Consider the following 22,775-nt stretch of genomic DNA (forward strand, 5'->3'; position numbering starts at 1 on the left):
TCGAGGCTCAATCACTTTGAAATAATCCTATTTTTTGAAAGAAAAAGGCTTTCAATCAAGGTTATATGACGTGTGGCATGTTGCCACATTTCTGTTGATAATGACTCTGTCTGGGATCGATTTTGTCAAACTTTTGAACAAATTCCGTCAGCGAGGTTGCAATCTATTGCTGGAAATTAAAATCAATCACACGGTATTAACACGTAAGGAGGACTGATGGATATCTGTTGTTTTTCTTGAGGCATTGCCAATATTATCAGAATGAATTTAAGACTGTAAACACAGTCCTGTTATCTTCACATCCTTCCTTAAATATTTGCCACAAACCGCATGAAAATTGAACTTAATCCAGAAATTCTATAAGCAAATGAAATCTGTTAGTTTCTTTAAACACCCTATGTAATGAAGCATTGTCAGTTTACCTGAAAACTATAAGGAAACCTGAATCAGGATGAGGGCTCGGTTTCAAAACCAAAGCCTTTCTAATGCTGAGTCAATGATGCACCAACTGAACCACGACTTTTGATATACCCGGTATAGGCCTATATGTAGTGTGTGTGTGTGAGTTAGTGTAAATTATTTCTTATTTTTTCTCGCATATCTAGTCAACGAGAGCTGTTCGTCCGGCCTGCAATAGCATTGTTTACGCTGTGAGAGACGTAAATAATATACGTAAACGTGTAAAACAAATATACTTACGTGAGGTTCACCCGGTTTGTGAAGAGTTTCTTCGTGGTCCAGAAGAACCTCAACAGCTTCGACGAATTCCTCCGAGATGGCGTGGAGGAGCGCGTCCTTCGTCTCAACCTTATGCTCTATTAGGAGCTCCACCATTTCCAGGTTCTCGTTGTCGATGGCCATCAGCAGAGCAGAGCGTCCCAGAGGATCCACGCAGTTGATGTTGATGTATCCGGTCTCCTGGGCGCGCTGCAACATCCTGCAATCAACATATACAAACCCATGAGTATGTCAACCCTCTCAAGAATAATTTAAAACAACGCCAACCACTTTAAGACTTTCTGCTGGAGGGGTTAAAGTAGATAAATTCTCGTCTTAGAAGAACAAGAGATGTCCCACGCTTTCAAAGTTTGCGTGTTTGCTGGTGGGTGGGATTGTGTTGTTTTAGCATTCTACACGCAATATGAACAACTCACAAACAAAGTTTCAGTGTTCGTTTATTTTTGCACGGATGATTCTATCTTTCTTTAAAATTAAGTTTAGCCAACTTTGTATCCAGGGAATATACAAGCCAGAATTCAAGCTTCGTTGCACTTAATTTCTGAGTTATTTCATCACAGGAAACAGAAAAAAATACCATAAGGAAAGTGCTTATAGCTATTAGTTTTTATAAAATATTTTAATAGTCTCTCAAGTTATTTACCACACTTATTTCGTACTTCATTTTATTTACAAATTTTATAAAGAAAAAACATCAAAGAACAATATTACATATTTACTATCATATTTGGTTTCATATTACGGAGTTAAAAGTCACATACGATATTGTCATGGAAGTAAGCTACATTTTTAAACTCTAAGAGGATAAAAGAAAAAAGATAACATTTGAATGTAAGACGTATTTTCAAAATTCAAGTCAATAAGAGAAAAGATAATACCCGAACACAATACTCACTTTAAAAATTCACGGAAATTTTAAAATTTACCAGATTAGAATATAAGACGCTTCTTTGTAAATTCAAGAGAATAAAAGAAAGAATACAGTTGGATATAAAAAGCATTTTAAAAACAATTTAGGGGAAAAAGAGAAAAACAAATCCCAAACATAAGAAACACTTTTACAATTCAAGGAGATACAAGAAAAAAAAAAGACGTTTGATATCTGAATATAAGCCGCTCCCTTAAAATTCAAGAAGATAAAAGAAAACTGACAACAAAAAATATAAGTTGCTGCTCTTTTAAAATTCAAGAGGACAAAAAAGACATTTGAAACAAAAAAAATCAAGTAGATTGAGGCGAAACAAATAGTGATTTTATTTTAACTTATATTGTACAATATATGATCGTTCAGGGGAAGACTGATAGTTGAGGAATGGCGACACTTCTAAGGTTACAACACTTAGATCGATTCTGTCTAGAAGTGAAGGTGTTGGCGTAATCAGTACAGAGTGAAACTATGGGGTTTCGGAATGTGAACATGAAAAAATTTAAAGGTAAGTAGAATAATTTGAAGAGAAAGATTTATATTTATGAGGTAAGTTGTGAGAGATATGTGAAAATTCAAGAGTCACTGTAAAATTTGAGTTTGTTTTGTTAAGTTCTTGTTTGGAAGTAAAAGTAGTGTTGTTTATTACTCCTGGTGGATTGCATACAGCTGAAAGTTGTGCAAACACAGGTAGTTGGTTCATCAGCATGTAGTGTTTGTAACCTGCATAAAATGTATTTAAGGGTAATATATATATTCAAAGTACTTAGGACACTCACATTTAGAGCACCTTCAGTAGATGATTTTTCCTTCCTTTGATGATTTTAATAACGTGTATATCAAAAATACTATATTAGTATTAATATGAAGGTAACAAAATGTCTGCATTGTTTCTCCTGTGCATCATGCTTCGAAACTTACACGGTAAAGCATGAGATGCTCCTGGAATTTGGACACAACGGCAGAAGCCGTAGAGTCCATAAAGAATGGAGTCTCACTTGCTGCTATTACAAGTGCTTTTGTAGTTTTTCGGAATGCATTACGTGACATGTTACTTGTAGTTAACTGCAACAAACATTATGGTATACATACAATATTTTCTGAAGAAGATGACCAAGCACTAGAAGAAAGGCTAATTATATTAGACGGGTATGTGTTTACCCATGAAAATAAGATATGGTAATGTAAAGCGAACGGACGATAGTGTCAAACTTTTAACATTTGCAACGTCTATCTAATTCGTCACATAAAGATAGTACAATCAGAAAATCAAAAGATAATGTCACACAGAAGAATATGCAGATATATATAAATGTTGAGAAACACAGTAATGAAAATGAGAAAATCGAAAAGAAAATTATTGTGCTATCTGTCGAGGTTGGTTTTGCGACTCAAACACAACTCAGCTGATTGGGTGCTATGTATTAAATGTTTTCAGTGGTTTCACGAGTATTGTTTTCTACATTGAGACGACCCCTTCTTTGTGTGTCAACAGTGTGAAATCTCAGACAAATCTGAGCAGAACGTTTGCTTTTCCCTGCATATGAAGTTAATTCTAAATATTAATGTCACCATATTTTTATAATTAACATCTCATTAACATAAATGAACAAATACCTTTGTATGATGTGGGAAATGTTTGTGCTCTCTGCACTAACTCACATTTAGCATATTACTTTTTAAAAGAAATTCTTGTTTCATGCATTTCGTGTAATGAAATGAAATGAAATTTTTGAGTTTTACGTCCCACGGTTATGCCGGTTAGGCTAAAGGAGACGGTTCGTGTAATATATTCTGAAGCTATAAATAAAGGTATATTACATCTCTAAACTTATAGGGCGGTATTCAGAGATAGAATTCGTTAATCAAGCGTTAGTCGTGCGCTTAGTGTCGTATTAGATCTGAACTAAGAAGAATATACACAGCATAAAATGAGGCGTTGAAATAATACAAAATGACTACCACTTTAGTGTGTTACTTGTGTATCTATTCATCACAAAGACATCGCCTTCCGAGCATATCAAAAATAACTAGTGACTACCTGAGAGAATTTGCATTGGTATTTATCGTTTAATATGAGCAAAGTTTTGCGAAATATCTTTGGCACTTCTGCCAAGTAACGAATAATGTTCTACTGTATGTTTTCAGTAATCGGTCACACACAAATAGCTGTGCTTCCATCTGTTTTCTTTATTTGTTATTCTTGTGTCAGCATATATGAACATAAGTTGATTTGGGTATGATTAACCACTATAGCCCCAATATTTCGAGAGAGAAAAATAAATGTGGTAATTATGGAAATCTAGAAGTGCGCATGCGCAGTCTGTAAAAATGAAAATTTCGGAATGTTTCCTTTGTGGTTTGACATCACAACTTTTAAATAGTTATGAAGTCTAATTATAACTAACGTATTCATTTCTGAGGGATACATTTAAGGGGGAGGGAAATAAGTAGAAGTCAATTAATATTAGCGACAATAGGTGGATTATGTTGTAATTATAAGAAAAGATAGTTTATCGATCAGTTGTATGTATTCATCAGAAAAGTGGAAATTTTCTACTCATTTCTTACTGTTCACTTTAAGAAACAGTTCTGCTATTGTAGAGTACTTCACTTAATAGTTGCTTCATAGTTGATTCACCCGATGGGATGAAAGGAAACAAAGAAAGAAACACAGGTAATTAATTGCCTTTGTATTCTCATAATGTAAGTTCGTTGTGGCAAACCATGGCTAAACCCGATTATCCTCTGTTCTAAATTAATTAGTCACATATTATTAACTTATTGAACTACTACGAACTAATTAGAGACTCTGAATACACTTCTGATAATCATGCTTTAGTCAAACCCTTAGTATGTCGCTAATCATATGTTAAAACAAATCTGCATAAGGCAAATACCGTATGTTTCTGTGTTTGTTTAAAGCATATGAACTACTTCACGAACAGTACCGTGTGTTGTAGCATTATTAATGACATTTCTCCACGATTCCTTTCAATTGGGCTTCCACAATCGCATATCGCTTTTAAGACATGTATTGTAGTTGAAAGAGTATACATAATCGTGGGCTATAATTCGTTTCTTTAATAATTCATTACTACCGTCTAGTACTGCTAACGACTTAGATTGTCGGTATTACCCCAAATGACCATATATATACATATGTAGATAGATACTATATCGGGTGTTGTAAAAATAGCTCCCACGAACAACAGAACACTATTCTTCAGGGGAATTAGGAATTAAATTTCTGGGCTGTCGGCATCTATGGCCATTTAGCTCGTCACGTATATTAATGATGACGTCCCTCGGCGAGCACACTATCCGATGAAAGGGAAGGAAGAAACCGCCCTGGAACCATTGTTAGGTTCCATCCCGGCATTAGCCTGGTGCGAATAAGGCAAACTCAGGAAAAACATCACTCAGGATGACTAGCCTGAAAAAGCTTTTACACTATTTCGACCAAGTGTCTCCACCGGGAATCGAACACTATTCTTCAGGTCAAAATAAAGCGAAAATCCTATATAATAACCTACCTTCCAGGGCCTCCTTCAGTCCCTATTGGGAATCAAAATTTCACTATGTGGAAGCGTCGCAGATTAACTTGGAACCATTAGTGTTGCTCTACGAATCCATCAAGTAACTCCATGGATTGTTATGGTAGTAAGTGGTGCTAGTTTCAACGTATGTCGCTTTTAACTGAAATCTGGAAAGAATCGATGTAACTGTTTTTTAGATTAGTATATCTTCTCTGTGGTTCTTGATGTGCAACGTTGCCTCATAGTGCAATTAGCGTCTACAGACGAGGACTCGAAAGGTGTACAATTTATATATACCTAGGTATATATAAATCAAGAAATCTACGTACAAAATGACGAAATACCATGATCGGTCCAGTTCTCTTATATTAGAGAGTTAACTTTGCATAATGACATATGCACCCGTCAACTACATTGAATTTAAGATAAAGTCGTGGTTGAGTTTGTAGATAATTAGTAGTTTTCAATGTTTGATAACCACAGATGTTGCATAACGAAACAAAATATTTTAAAAAATAATCAAACTCAGAAATATGACGAAATCATGTAAAAGTCTAATTTTGTAGGTCACAAATTTAAGCTGCGCTTTTAACTTTTCATAGATGAAGTGTAGACGAAAAAAAGTGCATTTTACTTTCGTACAAAATTTTAGTAATTTAATTTCTAGTAATGTAAAACATGAAAATAGATTTTGCGAAACATTATTCATATTATATTATAAAAAAATATTTAGAAATTGCATTTCATTATGTACACTCCGCATCAAAAAAATTGCGACACCTAACGTCGTGCAGCTAGGCCACCCAATATACACCTTCTTATCCCATAATCGTGTCTGGTAAAGAGATCCCCTCTCTCTCTCCTCCTTTCTTCTCTCCATAACTAAAATTAGCTAACAACATGAACGCAATTCTAATTTCAATCTACACATGCATTAGTACCGATGAAATGAAATAAATAAAACCGATACGAAACAAGATTAATAAGTTGATTTAGGGAGAAACTGAAACACACACAATGAAAAAATGAAACCAATGGATGTACATTACACAAAGGTTCAGAAATGAGCAAGAAAGAAAGAGAGAGAAAGAGAGAAAGAGAGGGCGGGAGAAGAAGAAAAAGAAAAGGAAGAACAGATAAAAATGTGGAATTTTGAACTTAGTAAGAAAACAACCTAACATTATAAAGTTCCGTTACCAGAAATCCAACGGTAATGTAGAAATAATGTTTGTTTTTATATTTTTTCATAACTATTCGAATATATAGAGGATGCTTGAAACATTCATTAAGTCACTTTCAAAGAGAATAGCATACTCAATTTCCAGTAGAACTGTAGATCTCACAGACACATGCCTTATGCACTGAACCAACCAACTGTCTTAAGAGACACGATAGGTCCTTGTTTGCTGCTAATCATAGCCGAGTATTACAAGACGTTCTGAGGAGGAGGATTTAGGATTTAGTTTCTGGGATTTCGGCATCTATGGTCATTTAGCCCGTCACGTTTAAGGAATGACGTCCTTCGGCGAGCACACTATCAAGAGAAAGGAAAGCGGCCTGGGTCCTATAAGTTAGGTACCATCCCCGCATTTGCCTGGTGTGAAGATGAAAAACCCAGGAAAACCTCATTCAGGGTGGCTGGCCTGAAAAAGTGTGGTAGCCCCTACCGGAAATAGAACCCGGGTCCGTTTGCATCGAAGGCGAGAGCGTTAGCGACTACGCTACGCGGGGCTACTACAAGACGTTCTGTTAGAGATTACGCGGCAATATTCCATGTGGCTTCGATTGGTTGGTATCTTGGCTGTATGAAATTTCAGCAACCCTTTCAGCACTGAGGCTATATGAAACATGAACCTACAGCTTAACATGGAATCCAAACCACATGAACTCCCACCGAGTCATGCGCGCTAAAGGCATATACGCTAAGCTATAGACACAACGGAGGTCCCCTGTGGCTTCGAGTTTCTTTAGAGAGCATGAGCGTTTTAACTGCTCTCGTGTGTTTCTATCGACGTTGGCAAGGTGAAAAGTAAAGAGTAACCAAATGACACGAGGGCAAACAATTTACTAGGCATATTGGGAGAGGAAAATAATAAAATGAGTTACATGGTGGGATCAAAACAGGGTTGGAAAAAATAAAGTTTTGTTTTTCGAAAAACAATAAAACATGTGTTTGAAACATGAACAAAGGTGTTCAAAATGTTTTAAACACATTTTAAGACACACACGAAAAAAAAAAAAACATGTTTTAAACATTTTGAACAGTTTTAAACATGATTTTAAACATATTTCAAAATCGTGTAATAGCGTATTTATTAAGAGCTTTTTTGCTCTTGGAACCGATCTTTTCATTTATTTTATTCTCGTTAAGACTATACTGTGTTGGGTACAGAATAGTTCAATATAGATTAGTAATTCTCAACCTATTTCATATCACGACTCTCTTTTGTTACATCATCTTGCCAGCGACTTTTGTAAGTACTTTCTTGATTGTAATAAGCTTTCTAGGCAGACTAAAATCTACCTACTATAGAGATTTCATACAATCTATCAATATACATGGCAAAACAAAAGTCCTCGCCATCCTTGTGTATTGAGAGCGGGTTGAGAGAGAATGATGAAACTTCGAAGTGGTTTCACACATCAGATGGTGCTATCAAGCATCATGGCGGACATCTTTGATTGGTATTCGAAATTTCAAATGCAAAAGGAGTCACGTGTTTTAAGGCTAGAATTTTACCAGAAATACGTTTGTGTGGTTATTTTAGCTCTAAAGTAAGTTATTTCGGAGTTACTGCTTTTGAAAGTTTTCTAGTTATGCCTTTAGTGGCTAATCTCGCGTTTCGTGGATACGGGTGTGACTTTTGCTGCAAAATTTGATTACTATTTCAGGACTCTAATGCTAATAAAATTATTTTAAAATAATAAATTTTCGAATACTAATGTTTGAAGCACACCTCATGTCGTGCTAACTTTAGAATATTTTCTGCAAATAAATATTCAGCAAGAATATTTACCAAGAATAGGTAATTGGTTGTTTTTGAGTCAATAATTTATTGAAAAAAGGTAATAAATTATTTGGGGCGTTCAGAGCACAATGGATCCAAATCCATTTTCAATAAAGTTCAGTTTTGCTCAGCAGATGAATTCTAATCCAAAACGTAATATCTTCGCAGTCAAGAGTCCAAAACAAATGTAACTAAAACCATGCCAAAGGGTGTGGGATAGTTTCATACCGTCCCTTTGTTTGCAAAGTGTCGTATCTCAAGAAAATCGCATTTTGAGTTCAGATCAGTCCCGAATTCCCCTTTAGGAGCTCTATAATTCTCTTTAATAGCCGTATCTAAATTCCTAAATATAACTGTAGAATACACAGTTTGATGTTCGTCGTATTTCAATTGTAGAGAATTAAATTTCTCTCGAACTGCTGTAACTCAAGATACGACAGTTTGCAAGAAACATTAAGGTAAGTTTATTGTTCACACAGAGTCGTATCTCAAACGACCTTCTATATATGTGTGTGTGTTTGTATTTGTGTTCACCTTTTAGTTTTAATATGTTGTTTAAGCAAACAGGAAATATTTATGTACCTTCACAACTAGTACCTGTGTTCAAGCTGGCTCGTAGTACGCAATCTTTTGAGGTAGTGGAACTACAGCATACTGGTTTCATCAACTTCAAGCTGCTCTCCAAAGAACTTAGAATTCTACAAATTCTAGAATCAGATGGAAGTAATGCAAAAGACGTAAACTGGAAGAACATGATGAAAATAAGAGTTTTGAAGAGGTCACCGACAACCAGCGACGCAACTAGGCTAGTTACCGCCCGGGACAAGAACTTCGTCTGATCAACCGAACCAAAACGCTCCTCGACTACGTATGATATTGGCACCACACAGTAATTAAGTGGTAAAGCCTGATTTCAAAATTGCAGTACATAATTTAATTTTTAGTACAAGATAAAACAGCAAACTAATTAGTATTTGATTGCCAAATAATCTGAGAGTAGAATGCTTGACATATTCTTATAGTCTTATCATAATAACTGCAAATCACAGTGGTTTTGGAATTATATCGGGATGTGCATATGTGTAGAATGAATCAACAGTCTGTTGCTTTAGAATATAATATTTAATTATAACAAACAGTCAAGCTGTTGTGTCAAATATTACACTAGGGCATTTTACAAATTTCTTAAATAGATGTAAGTTAAATGTAAAAAGAGAAAAGCTGGAACTAAAATTTATCTTTACGGGCTCTTTTGACTGCAAAAGTTTTTATAATGTCCTCAAAAGATAGCTTTGAAGCTAATTTCTGCTCTGTGGATATGATCCTAAAATTCCTTCCTTGCTTTTCTAAAACTCCTTCCAATGCCTTATAGTGAAAATAAATATTTATTTGATCAGTTTTGTGCCCTCCCAATCCGGCGCCCGTGGTACAAGCTCCGTTTGCCCAAGGCACAAGATACGTCACTCCCGACAACTATTTTCTACAAAACTAGCCACCTACAATTATACATCATTCGGCGTAAGCTCTAAACTCCGATAAACAAAATATTTGTATCCTTCCGCTTGTCACAAATACGATTGGCTACTGATGTATCACTCCCACTCCCCACGGGGAGGAGCAAATTATACACGTCCATTTTGACAATACTGTCTCGTGTTGTCCAGATACTTACAGCGGCAGCAAAAAAGAAAGAAAAGAAACTCGAAAGATAAAAAAAAAATGAATTTCGCTCGTAAACAATTGTTGTTTAGTGAGTAAAGGTTTGCCTTGTTGGTGTTTCACCACAACACTCGCGGAACCGGGATTCATGCCAGTCATCTTTCAGACTTTAAAAGCAGAACACTCGTCCACAGTTGAGTTGGCGCCATAATTACTGCGCATGCGTAGTGTTTATTTCCATTGTTTCATTAGCCACACTCGATTGAAGTATTATTAGATAATCCGTATTATATTTTTGTCATTTATAATGTAGCAGTTTTATATGAAGCTTCATAGTAAAAGTAATAATGCAATCAAATGAACTATTTTGCGGAGGAGTACAAGCGTCGATAGGACAACAGCAAATCAGTGAGATTTAGTTTCACGTGGCTTTGTTTATCGCAGTTTAGAGCTTACGCCGAATAATGTATAGACTACAAGGAACTCCAACTCAAGCGCCTCAAGAAGAGCGTAAAAGATTATAAGGTCGGGAAGCTTAACCTGCGAAAGCTGATAGTCGCCCAAGACAAATACACAGACTTAATATCTCTGTGCAACGGACCTACCACTGTCATACACATATATGAGCACCATCAATTTTACTTGCACCTCGACCGTTAGCTCGGTTTCAAACAAAAACAAGTTTCTTTCTTTTTATAGTTTACTTAACTTCATTACTGTTTTCTGCCAATTACTTTATGTTCTGCCAATTAGTTCAGTAATTTTCAGTATTGTATGGAAGTGCTATTAACTGTACTCATTTAAGTTATACTCATATTCATGTTTACTTAAACGAAAACTAGTATACTCTAGTTTGGATACGATCACTTATTTTTAATTTCATTGTTTAGACGCTGTCTTGAATTTTATTTTTCTTTCATACAGCTTCATATTCACTTAATAGTATTATTTGTAGTTTTCATTTCATACCACATGGTTTCCTTTTACGGTGAAAGGTCATAAGCCTTATCATTTGGTTTTTTTACTATTAATTTCATAAACATGTTTAATTAATTAATTAAAGAAATAAAACTTTTAAGTTCTATCGTTTGTTTACTATTTTTTATAACTTACTCATATCAAAGATGAATACAGCAACTTAGATATACACAAATGGACAAATTTACAGTTTTCCAACTTCAAATTGGCATTATTCTTATTTTCCCACAACTATGCACAGTGATGTACCTCATTCTTAAAACAAACTTTTTTTTTTTTTTTTTTTTTTTGCAAAGTGACATATCTCAAATAACATATTTTTTATGACTTAATATTACAATATTATATAATTTGAACATGTGGTATTAAAGAATATACTTTCGGCTATTTTGTGTCGAAAATTGTTAAATATTTGTTGGTAAACACGGGCGTAACGGAAAAGTAATATAGGTGCAAAATTTCAAATCGCTCTCCTGAAAAATGAGAAAAACTGAGATACGACACTTTGCAAACAAAGGGAAGACATGACAGCCGCTCGACAGGGGCGTCAATGTGACAGGAGGGCAATCGCTCCCATCCCCACTCTGGATTTCAGATTTTAGAAGCAGTAAGACAGTATTAGAAATTTTTTGATAAGCAAAATCTAACAGGGCAAGCTTGAGGTCCTTACACCGAATAAATATGGAGAACATACAGATGTTTAAAACTGGAAAGTTGCTTAGGCCCAATTTCCAGAATTTTAAGTAGGGCCGAAACTCAAAAGTAGAGCCACCTTGGAATCCTGGAATTCTTGGGCCAAAAAATATTCAAGAGAGTAATATAGCTCTAAAGCTTCTTACGGCCAATGGAAATAGATTATAACTGATAAATTCCGCATTTATTCGGTTGTAAGGACTTCAATTTTTTATGTTAGACTTTGCTCAGCAAAAGGATTTTAAATCTGCATTACTGTCCCCAAAATCTGAAATTCAGGGTAAGGAGTGGATGACCTCTAAACGAACGCCCCTCTCTAGTGGCAATTATATAAAATTCTAGATTGCATCTTGTCATGTAGGTTTTCTTTCTTTCATCTCGGATTCGTGTTTGTAAAAATATGACGTTTTATGTTGGTGTATTCTTTCGGACACATCTTGCATTTATTTAACATAATTATGCATAATTGACTATGGCATTCGGAGCTTGATTTCTTAATCATTACAACGCTGCAGCGTACACAATATAATATTAATATTTTAAATATATGAGCAAGGAGGAGGAAATTAACTCTCCTGCCCCATTCCATCAACGCCCTTGTTTAGCGGTTGGCCTATCAAACTCCAATCCACACCCTTTCACGTGGTTTTTGTTTCATTTATTTCGTACCTTTGGCTACGAAGTTGCTGAACAAAACTGAACCTTTCTGTAAATGGACTCGGATTCCTTGTGCTCTGAACGCCCCATATCTAAAAATATCTTATAAAAACTGAGTTGGAGCCAAATTTATCCTGCAACCGAAGTTTGTTCGAAACGCATAAAATTAGTTTGTTTAGTTTGATTGATTACAGTTTTGCATCAGTAGCAAGGCTATATGACACAGGAATTTTTTGCTTAAAGTGGAATCCGAATCACTAATTTCAAATTTTACGTCGGATAGCAGTCAAAATCTATACAGCAAATTCCGACGTCTCGTGCCTTAACCCTCAAAATTTGATATTAAAAGACCGCAATTTAGCAAATAACCTTTTGTTTGTTTTCTGAATACAACACAAAATTTGTTTCCATTAAAATTATTTTGTTTATTTTTTGATATCGGTTCTACAAGTAATACCTTCGACTACGACACATTCTCGCAAGTTAACTGATAAGCATTTCAACAATACAATAAACGTTTAAAAATAAGGGGGTAAAAGACACAAAATAAATTGTAGATCAGGCACATTTACATTTGAAGAAAATAGTCTTCTGAATTGGAAGCCAATTTTGACCATTTTCTTTCTCTGGGAGATTTTTTAACAAAAATAAAAATAAAATAAAAATATACATATGTTTAAAACAAGTCTTAAAAATACACGTGTTTAAAACAAAATGTTTAAAACGTATACAAAATTTGTTTTAAACAAAATGAATTGTTTAAAACAAGTTTTAATCATTTGTTTTAAACGTTTTGTTTTAAACAGAACAACCGTCAGGAAGTGTTGGAAGGTATGGAATGACGCTAGATGGCAACAGACTTGTATTGTTATTGAATAATGACACACGTCTATATCATAATATTGTGTTGCTAGGTTTTTACGCTGTGCAAATAATGAATTCAGAATTGGAAGCAAATGATGATGGATTAGGATTAACGGTATAATTGGGTTATATATTTAAGGTATGACACTATTTCTCAATGATGTCATGTTAATTATTAGTGACTTAATTATTGCTGCTGATGATAATTTAGTGTGGAATAGTGAAAAAATATTGCTAATGAATAAAGTGTATGCTGTGTGAATGTTGACTGGATTCGGAGACTACGTCTGACACGGAACTAAGTAACAGGCAGGTAATTGTCCTGTTTGAGTAAAGCAATGCTCAAGGTGCCATCGGACAGATCATTTTGCGAGGGTTTGCCGATTTGATACTTATACATCATCCCAAGGTAAGCAACAAGCATCGCTACCACTTATAGAGGTACTTCCAGATAATGCTTGTTGATAATTCGCAATAGATAGAGGAATTAAACACAAAGGGCCTAACTTTTCAGACACAATTGAAATTGCACAATGTCAAGCACGGAAAACCAATACCAAATGTTTAAGTCCCCTCTCTCAATCAAATTTCAATGCGTATATTATTGAGAAATTAAGTTAATGATCAGTCCATGGCCATTCAGCCTCATTCCATACATCCCAACAAGAAAAAAAAGAATAAGAAGAAAAATAAAATACTGAGAGAAAACTAATAGTGAGCTCGCCTCTGACTCGAAGGTCCTTGGTTCGATCTCGGAACATGTGAATTTGTGGTGCATAACATTATGTCCCTAGAGAGCATGAGCGTTTTAACTGCCCTCGTGTCTTCCTATCGACATTGAGCAAGGTGAAAAGTGAAGAGTACTCGAGTGACGCAATGACAAAAAAAATTTCGGAAACACATTTGACAAGGAAAAGAATAAAAGGAGGTACAAGATGGAATCAGGAATAAAAAGGATGAAAAGGAAATTCAAATTACCGAGGGAAAAAACTGATAGTGCACTCACGTCTAATTCGAAGTTCCTAGGTTCGATACCAAGTCATATGAGTTTGTGGTGCACAACATTGTGTCCGTGGACTTTCTCGTGGTATTCACCTCCTTTAATATTTTAAGGATCCCCACATCACAACAAAGCACATGTATAACAACACGTGCCATTATTTACAAAAGCAGACGATAGACCAGAGAGGAAGACACGAAGGAGACAGAAAGGACACGGACCACACGAAAGGATCCGAAGGAGGACGAGCCACCCGAAGAGGACAAATAAAAGAGGGACCACGGAGGGACCTGGCATCAGTCGACCACTGATCGCAACCTATCCTAAAACCCTGGAGGTTGCTATGAAACGAAGGGGTTCTCCTAACCACAACTAAACCTTGGAGGCTGCTATGAAGCGAAGGGGTTCACCTTAAACATTACCGTACCTCGTGACGATTGCTATTACCTGAGGTCTCCCAGAACCGCATTCTTAAATAACCCTGGAGGCTGCTATGAAGCGAAGGGATTACCCGTACAGAAGATTATAACCTTCAAACCTTGGTCATTATAGAGACTTTGTTATAAGAACTTTTGTAGACACAAAGGAATTAATTTTATAATAAAATTGGTGAAGGGTTAAATCTAGATCCATTATTGACTCTACCCATAAAACATTTCAATATGCAGAATATAAGTCGTGGGATGTAGAATTACAATATTGTTTCATTTTATAATTTAGTACTACCTTACCGATTATAAAATATGTTGTAAGAACAAATTTAGATTGATTTTTAATTTAATTTTAATTTTAGCGTCCTTTTGAACAGCGAGGCTTGCTCCTACGTTAGATCCGAACAGCATGACCGCCCGGAATCGATCCCAGGTCTCTCACACCAAAGGCGTATATGCTAACCGCTTAGCCACAAAGGAGCTAAAAATTCTTTATGAAGTCACAGGAGGCACGGTGGCTCAGTGGTAGAACGCTTACGTCTGGTGCGTCGGGTTCTTGGTTCGATACCGGGCCAAGTAAGTTTGTGGTTGAACAACATCGTGTCTGTGGGTTTTATCGGGATACTCTCGTATCCTCCCACTTTCTCATTCCACCACTTCTTCCATCACCATTCACTTGCCTTAATCATCTGTCTCCCTTAGCCCAAAGGGCATAATTGTGGGATGTTAAACTGAAATATTTCATTTCATTTCATTTTGTGGAGTAACATACTTCGACCCTAAAAAGTCAAGTGCCATTTTGCACATGTAAGAGCAAATTAAGCACATTTAAAAGAAACGAATAAAGCGATATTAACACTCTAAGGCTGCTGCCTTCGTTCAGTGTGATTGGTTTGCTTACAAAATGCCAAAAGCAATACTGAAATAAAAACACACAACTTGCCTTCAAGCTCCAAGCATCCCCTATTAAGGAAACACATTAAGATCCAAACCACAAAAATCCTTCGAAAGTCACTTAAGACCACAGAGCACTTAACGCATCCACGAAATCCTCAACTTCGATAGCTATACGACAGAAAGCCATTCCTAAGCTTGTTTTGAGTTTTAAAGGAAAAATAACAAGAAGCCTTCGTTAGTCAAATGTTATTTACCACTCGAGAAACGTGAGGAACACACCATTCCTAAGGGTAATTTATAAGAAACCCAGTCTAGACGCACAGCTGAATGTTGTTTTCTTGTTCCAAACCTCCCCATACTTTGTCTCATGTCTTTTCACACTGCCAGTAAAAATAGACTCTGCTCCCACCAGTACATGTACTGTAATTGTAAGAGATAATTTAGTTGTCGTTTGGCTGTTGGCACTAGTAAATTAGGTGAGACTTCCTTATGGAATCCCTACAGAACGAACGCATAATATTTCAATACATATAGGCTTTTGAAGCTGTTATGTATTATCTTCGAGCAGTCAAGAAGAAAGTGAATTTCATTTTACGATGTTAAGCCAAAATGCATTTTGGATCTATGGGGATCTGAAATAGAAAGCGTAAGTAGTATGTGAACAATTTCTGGCACGAATAGGGCAGACGTTTCCAACCTTGCTAACCGCTTTCGTAAACCTTGCATGCTACACGATCACCACTTTCCCGCTCGTTGGTCTTATATCCGGTTTCGTCTGCCCGTTTCTGCGATTTCAGTTACAGCATTGAATTCACAAACTTCAATAATAATAATATTCTCATCCATCTATATTTATTTCCAGTAGCGCACGGTGACTCAGTTGCCCTCCTGGGGCCGCGGTGGCTCAGTGGTAGAGCGTTCACCTCTGGTACTTAGGGTTCCGTGTTCGATCCCAGCCCCCGCCAAATGAACTTTGTGGTGGACAACATCGTGTCCGTGGGTTTTCTAAACACACCCCGTATTCTCCCACACTCTCATTCCACTAATTCTTCCATTATTATTCACTTTCTCTAATTATCCGGCTCCTTTAGCTTAAAAGACATACTCCTGGGACGTGAAATTGAAATGTTTAGCTTGAATTTCATATAGCCAGTCTTCTGCATAACTTTGCAGAGAAGATTTGTTTTTTTTTTTTTTACAATATTTTTTCTTAATGAAACCACAGTTATTCCTGAGCTTCCTCCTGGCTAAGTGATTAGCGTACGCGCCTTTGGCGTGGGAGATCCGAGTTCGATTCCCGGCGTGATTCGGATCCCACGTTAACTGTATGCCCAGGTTTCATACAGCCATACTGCTAAACGTGACTCTAAACTAAAAAATCAAATCAAATCAGAATTCTTACTCGATAGTTAGTGTTTGTACTGTAAAGGTATTAACTTAACGTTTCTTTGTTAGAACATTCCTAACATTTGAAAGTTTAGTAACTATAAAAAATAACGTAAATTTGGATCGTTCTTCATCACTTGAAAGTCAGTTATAATTTCTTTATCTAGCTCTCACATTTAAGAAATTATTTTTTACAATGTAGTGTTTTTTAAAAGAAAGTTTGTTTCTTGTGTGATCTGGTTATTTTACTTCTATAATTTCTTAAATATTTAATTTTTAGTTTAGAACGCTTCATTTTCCAGTTCATAACATTTGGATGAATTTGTGGCTTTTCATCTGGGTTTTGGGTTTTTCACCTACGTTACTAGATATATATATATATATATATATATATATATATATATATATATATATATATATATATATATATATATATATATATAAATATAAATTCTCCTTTCATTCTACACTTCCCTGTACACCTAATCAAATGTTAGGTTATTCACCTGTATGCGTAGGCTTTTATTTTGTTTGCACGAGGAATCTTGCTTCACACACTTCCGTAAGCAAAGAGACGAGCTCTGCCATTGGGGACTTCCAGAAGTTGCGTCCAGTGGATGGTTTTTGTTTTCCACCCAAGCACACTTCACCTATTTATTTCTCTTGGTTTATTTTTCCCGTTATTTCGACTTTCCAGAAGTAACGTATTTCTGTAATTTGTATGTTTGCATTTTTCTGCTTTCTTGGTTTTTCTCGCGGTTTTTCACCTACAGGCTCACATTACGCATTCGTTCAACGCTCACTTCACTTTCTATTCATGCTTTACGTGTTCAATGTTGCTAACGGGTGTTTGTGTTCGTTCTCGTTTAATGTAAAGAGGTTTGTGGTATTTTACCTCTTTCTGCTGTTAATTTATTTAGGCTGCTAAAATGTTCTTCATCCAGAACAATTTGTGTTCTAGTTTTTTTTAAAAAAAATCTTCCACTTTTAAAATCCGTGTATATTTAAATACAACGTGCTCCAAAGTTGCTTCTTCTCAGCATTCACACTCTGTGTTAACCAAGGATCTTATAAAATAGAGGATATGCCCTTACAACAAAATCTTGAAGCCATACGTCACAGTTTCGCCACCCCTACTCTGCCCATTCCGCCCAATAGGATTGCAATGTTTTGAGCCAACAATCATGGCGGAAACGAAAGTATCGAATCAGACAATGGCAGAAACGAGAGTAGCCAATCAGACGTGCCGATGCTTGGTTGTTTCTTGCCTTCATCGATTTAATAGGATCAAGATACATATGGGCAGATCCTCTATTTATAACATCCTTGGTGTTATTTTTATTTTGTAAGGTAGGCGCGGTTGCTCAGTGGTAGAGCGCTTACCGCTGGTGAGTGGAACCCCTGGTTCAATCTCCGGCCAAGGGAGTTTGTGGTGGACAAAATCGTGCCCGTGGATTTTTCCCGGGTACCTCTGTATCCTCCCACATTGTCATTCCACCAAGTATTCGATCATAATTCACTTGCCTTAATCATCCACATCTCTCTTAGCTTAAAGAGCTCCCTTGTGGCTAAGCGGTTAGCGTACGCGCCTTTGGCGTGCAAGACCCGGGTTCAATTCCCGGCGGGAGCTCATGTGGTTCGGATTCCACGTTAATCAGTAGGTCCACGTCTCATATAGCCTCGCTGCTGAAAGGGACGCTAACCTAAAATCAACAACAACAACTCTTAGCTTAAACGACATAATCGTAGGACGTTAAACTGAAAGATTCCATTTTTCCTACTTTATGTAAATAAGTCTTGTAAGGGTCATTTACGGTCAAGAAGTGTATATATCTTTCTGTAGGTTTTATATGCGTCATTTCTGTCCGGTATTTTAAGTTATACACTCTTCTGCCTATTTCTCCAAGGTTTCATCGTTCTTGATAGAACCTTAACGTTTTGCTCTTCTATTGCTTCATTAATGTTTGTGCGTGTATTAGTTTTATTTCTTTTACTTTATCCAATTCATTTTGTTTTACCCAATAATTTGCTGCCCGTTTTCAGATACTTATTGATAATGCTGTTCCTACCATTGCTAGTAGCGAATCGAAAGACGTTATAATACGAACATATGCAAAAGAGAACTTTATTAGGACGTCTCTTTATATTTTATCCATTGCTAGACGTAGTGTGATTTTTGTTCTTGGGCCAGACATTTAATTATTAGTGTTTAACGAAAAAAAAATGGCGAAAATTGGGCTTACCAATCAATACATCTCATTAGCCTGACCAAAATGATATGAGTGAGTGTGAATCTGCATGTGTTGTATTTGTGAAAATAGACAAAAAATGGTTTTTGTATCAACATAAAAAATGGTCCGTATGGTATATAAAAATTTAAAAAATGATGCTGTATGTATTAAAAATTAAAAATTAGTGTTGTATGATATATAAAAATTGATTATGCATAATATATAAAAAATTATGCTGTATGTATTAGAAATTCAAAATTTGTGCTGTATGATATATAAAAAATTGATGTTGTGTGTGTTAGAAATTAAAAATTGATGCTGTATAATATAAAAAATAGATGCTGTATGTATTAAAAATTAAAAATTGGTGTTGTATGATATATAAAAATTGAATATGCATAATGTATACAAATTTATGCTGTATATATATTACAAATTGAAAATTGGTGCTGTATAATATATAAAAAATTGATGCTGTTTGTATTAAAAATTAAAACTTGGTGCTGTATGATATATAAAAATTCATACTGTATGTATTCAAGAGTAAAAATTGGTGCTGTATGATATATAAAAATTGATGCTGTATGTATTAAAAAGTAAAAATTGGTGATGTATGCTATATATATAAATGAATGCTGTATGTATTAAAAATTCGTGTTGTAAGATATATAAAAATTGATGCTGTATACTCATATTAAAATTAAGAATTGGTGCTGCATGATATATAAAAGCTGATGCTGTATGTAGTAAAAATTAAAATTCTTGTTGTTTGATATATAAAAATTGATGCTGTATGGTGTATAAAAATTAAAATTGGTGTTGTTTGATATATAAAAATTGATGCTCTATGTATTAAAAATTAAAAATTGATGGTGTTTGATATATAAAAATTGATGATGGCTTTCTGCCAGTAGGCGCGTGCTTGGCTTTTGGTTTTTTACGCTTGCATTTGAAACGCATGCTTTCATACAATCTTGTTTTCGTTGTACTTGCAAGCGATGCTTTAAAATCTTCGTAGAGCGTCACTGGTCGTTCATTGGCTATTGACTTGACTTGACTTGCAAAACACTTGCGTCAAGCTGGAATGGAACAGTGAATGCAAAGTTGCCCTCATATAACTTCGTTACTGAAATCCAGCTTGCACGTTTTGCAATCAAGCTGGATGCCAACTTGACCGACTTGCAATTCAAGATTACAGCAAATAGTTTGCAAGTTGTCTCTGCTAATAGGGGAAAATGAATAGACTAATGGGATATAGCCCAAACTTATCATTACCTCTTAATATATAATTTTTGTTGAATTATAACTGTGCAAAAATATGTAACGGTTAGAGATTTAATCTCTATTCCGTAGTTAAAAAACGATCTCTCGAGAGTCTGGATAATTTGGTTTATTTTCCTACCCTGTAGTGTTATTAGCTACTGTCGAGAGGAAGCTTAGTGTCGTTCTCCGTACGCTTGGCAGTCAGCGCCAACGGTCATTTTTGGAATTACTCGTTCCACGTTTGAAAGCTCGGGGTTGGGCTGAATATAATAGTTCGGAATGGGTTAGGTGCAACATCGCCTAAAAAGTTTTGTCAAAATCAGCGGAGAATTGTCTTTACTATGTTTGATGTTTGAGATTTCCAAGTTTAATTAATCGTGAAGTTATTACCAGAATTGTTATATAGAACAAATCATTATATGAAAGTTAATATATATATATATTTTCTTATCGTGAAGTGTGTTTGAGTAAGAAAAAGGATATCAGTATTCAGTATTCTTGACCATTTTGATTGTGATCAACATGTGATAATCGGTCATTTAAGGTGGTGTATTTCGTGGTTGAATTTTGGAAGATCTATTATTCAATTTATAGAGTAAATTGGTAAATTCTATATATATATATATATATATATTTTAGGGTAATATTTTTTTTATCTATTTTGAAGTTTGTTGTAATTCAATTTCTATCAGTTGTATCGAAAATTCACTTGCGAAAATTCACTCACTTCACTTTTTTGTATTCAACTCTATTTGACCATATATAAATCATACAGTAAGAATTACCTTCTTTTCTTATTACATAATTGATTACTATATAAACCTTAGCGCATTTGTATTTGGCATTTTAACTTTAGATGAGAAATTATTTACTTTTTCAATATGATAAAATTTCACGTCATTTTTTGGAGATAAGAACACTAAAAATAATTCCCCACGATTTAGTAGAGTTAGATTCCTATTTTGAACAATTATCCTGAATTAAAGGACCTGAAGCTAATATTCTATTCTGTGCAACTGCACTTTTGTTTAGATTTTTTTTATTTTCTAATGTGCGTTAGAGATAAGACACACATCAATTGATTGATTAGATCAAGCTGAACAAAATACCATGCTTCAGAATAAATTATCATGGATAGTGTTCAAAAAAATTTAAAAATTAAATTTTTGTGGTGTTAAAATTATGTCGTTCTTTCCCAATCTACTGCAGTTGGTAGTTGCATTTGGAAGAAGAATTTTTTAAAAAGGAGTTTGTTTTAACAAAATTCTTTATATATTTACCCTGTCCGTAATATTTTCCATGGTACAAGCTTTGTTTTGATAGACTTAAATTTGACTACTCGCTGAGCAAAACAATAAGTTTGTTTTAAAAATTATTAACATGTAACAGTTTCGTCAATTATCCACTTGGCTTCATCAGACACTAGTGAGATGAAACCAATTAGATAGTGTCTGACGAAGCCATATGCAAAGTGTCTAATGAAGCCAAGTGGACATTAAGTGGACATGAGAAATAGTGTCTGATGGAGCCAAAGTTGATAGTTGGCGAAACTGTTACACGTTAGTAATGTTTACAATAAACGCACTTTTGTTCTCAGCGAGTGGTTTAAGTCGGATCTAACCATGTCCGTGTGTCTATTCGTCCGTCCGTTCAGGCGATATCACCAAGTTTCATTTAAAATGATGTGTTTGTTTTTTGTTTTTTTTTTCCCGTCCCGTTTAAGGAGGAAACGTGAAGGATGAAATAGGAAAATTTCGCCATAACTGTATCCTTAAATAGCAGATTGTGTCTATTGTTGATTGATTTCTCGTAATCATGACGCTCATTCTACTTATCAGAAATTAACATATTAACAATTAACTCATGAGGAGAACAGAACAAAACGAAAGAATTACATTTAAAATATGCTTGTCTTAATTGCAAAAATTAAAATAAATGTAACGGAAGAAATTTTCGTGAAGGAGGAAGCGTGAAGGATGAAATAGGAAAATTTCGAACTGTATCCTTAAATAGGAGATTGATTCTATTGTTGATTTGACTTGCTCAAACTACTTATTAACAATTAACATATTAACACTTAACTCATGAGAAAACCAGAATAAAGCAAAATAATTACATTTAACATATAGTTGTCTTAATTGCAAAAATTAAAATAAACGTAACGGAAGAAATTTCCGTTAATACTTTTAATAAACTTCAACCGAGATTTAATTACGAAACAGAGAATATTTCCAGTGACAGGAAGTTCATTGTTTATCTTCGTTTGATTGTGATTAAGGATCTTGTCGTATAAGTTGGTTGTAATTATCTGAACTTGATACTAAGAGACATTAATTAGTTGTGAAAGTTTACTGGCCTTTGGGTTCATTTTCAATTGGCTTTCAGTTCGTTTCCAGGTGAGGCAGGAAGCGAGAGAGGAGTCGACATATATCGTCTGTCAAGACGTGGTTGCCGCCCTGGTTCTCTGCCAGTGTCAGGGTGTTTGTTAGAAATGTTCAATCTTCCG

At 35.1% G+C, this 22,775-nt stretch overlaps 1 protein-coding gene across 5 annotated transcripts in view; it reads right to left on the reverse strand.

The window, feature by feature from the left end:
* Trpgamma (Transient receptor potential cation channel gamma) overlaps positions 1-22,775 on the reverse strand; it is a 1,754,629-nt gene that overhangs the window by 409,476 nt on the left and 1,322,378 nt on the right. For all 5 annotated transcript variants that reach the window (XM_081752586.1, XM_081752588.1, XM_081752585.1 and 2 more), the window contains one exon: positions 700-937. In XM_081752586.1, coding sequence (XP_081608712.1) covers positions 700-937 — 238 coding nt within the window. The remainder of the gene's footprint in view (positions 1-699; positions 938-22,775) is intronic.

This window comes from Thermobia domestica, chromosome 3, assembly GCF_964235325.1.
Source record: "Thermobia domestica chromosome 3, izTheDome1.hap1.1, whole genome shotgun sequence".
Classification (NCBI taxonomy): domain Eukaryota; kingdom Metazoa; phylum Arthropoda; class Insecta; order Zygentoma; family Lepismatidae; genus Thermobia; species Thermobia domestica.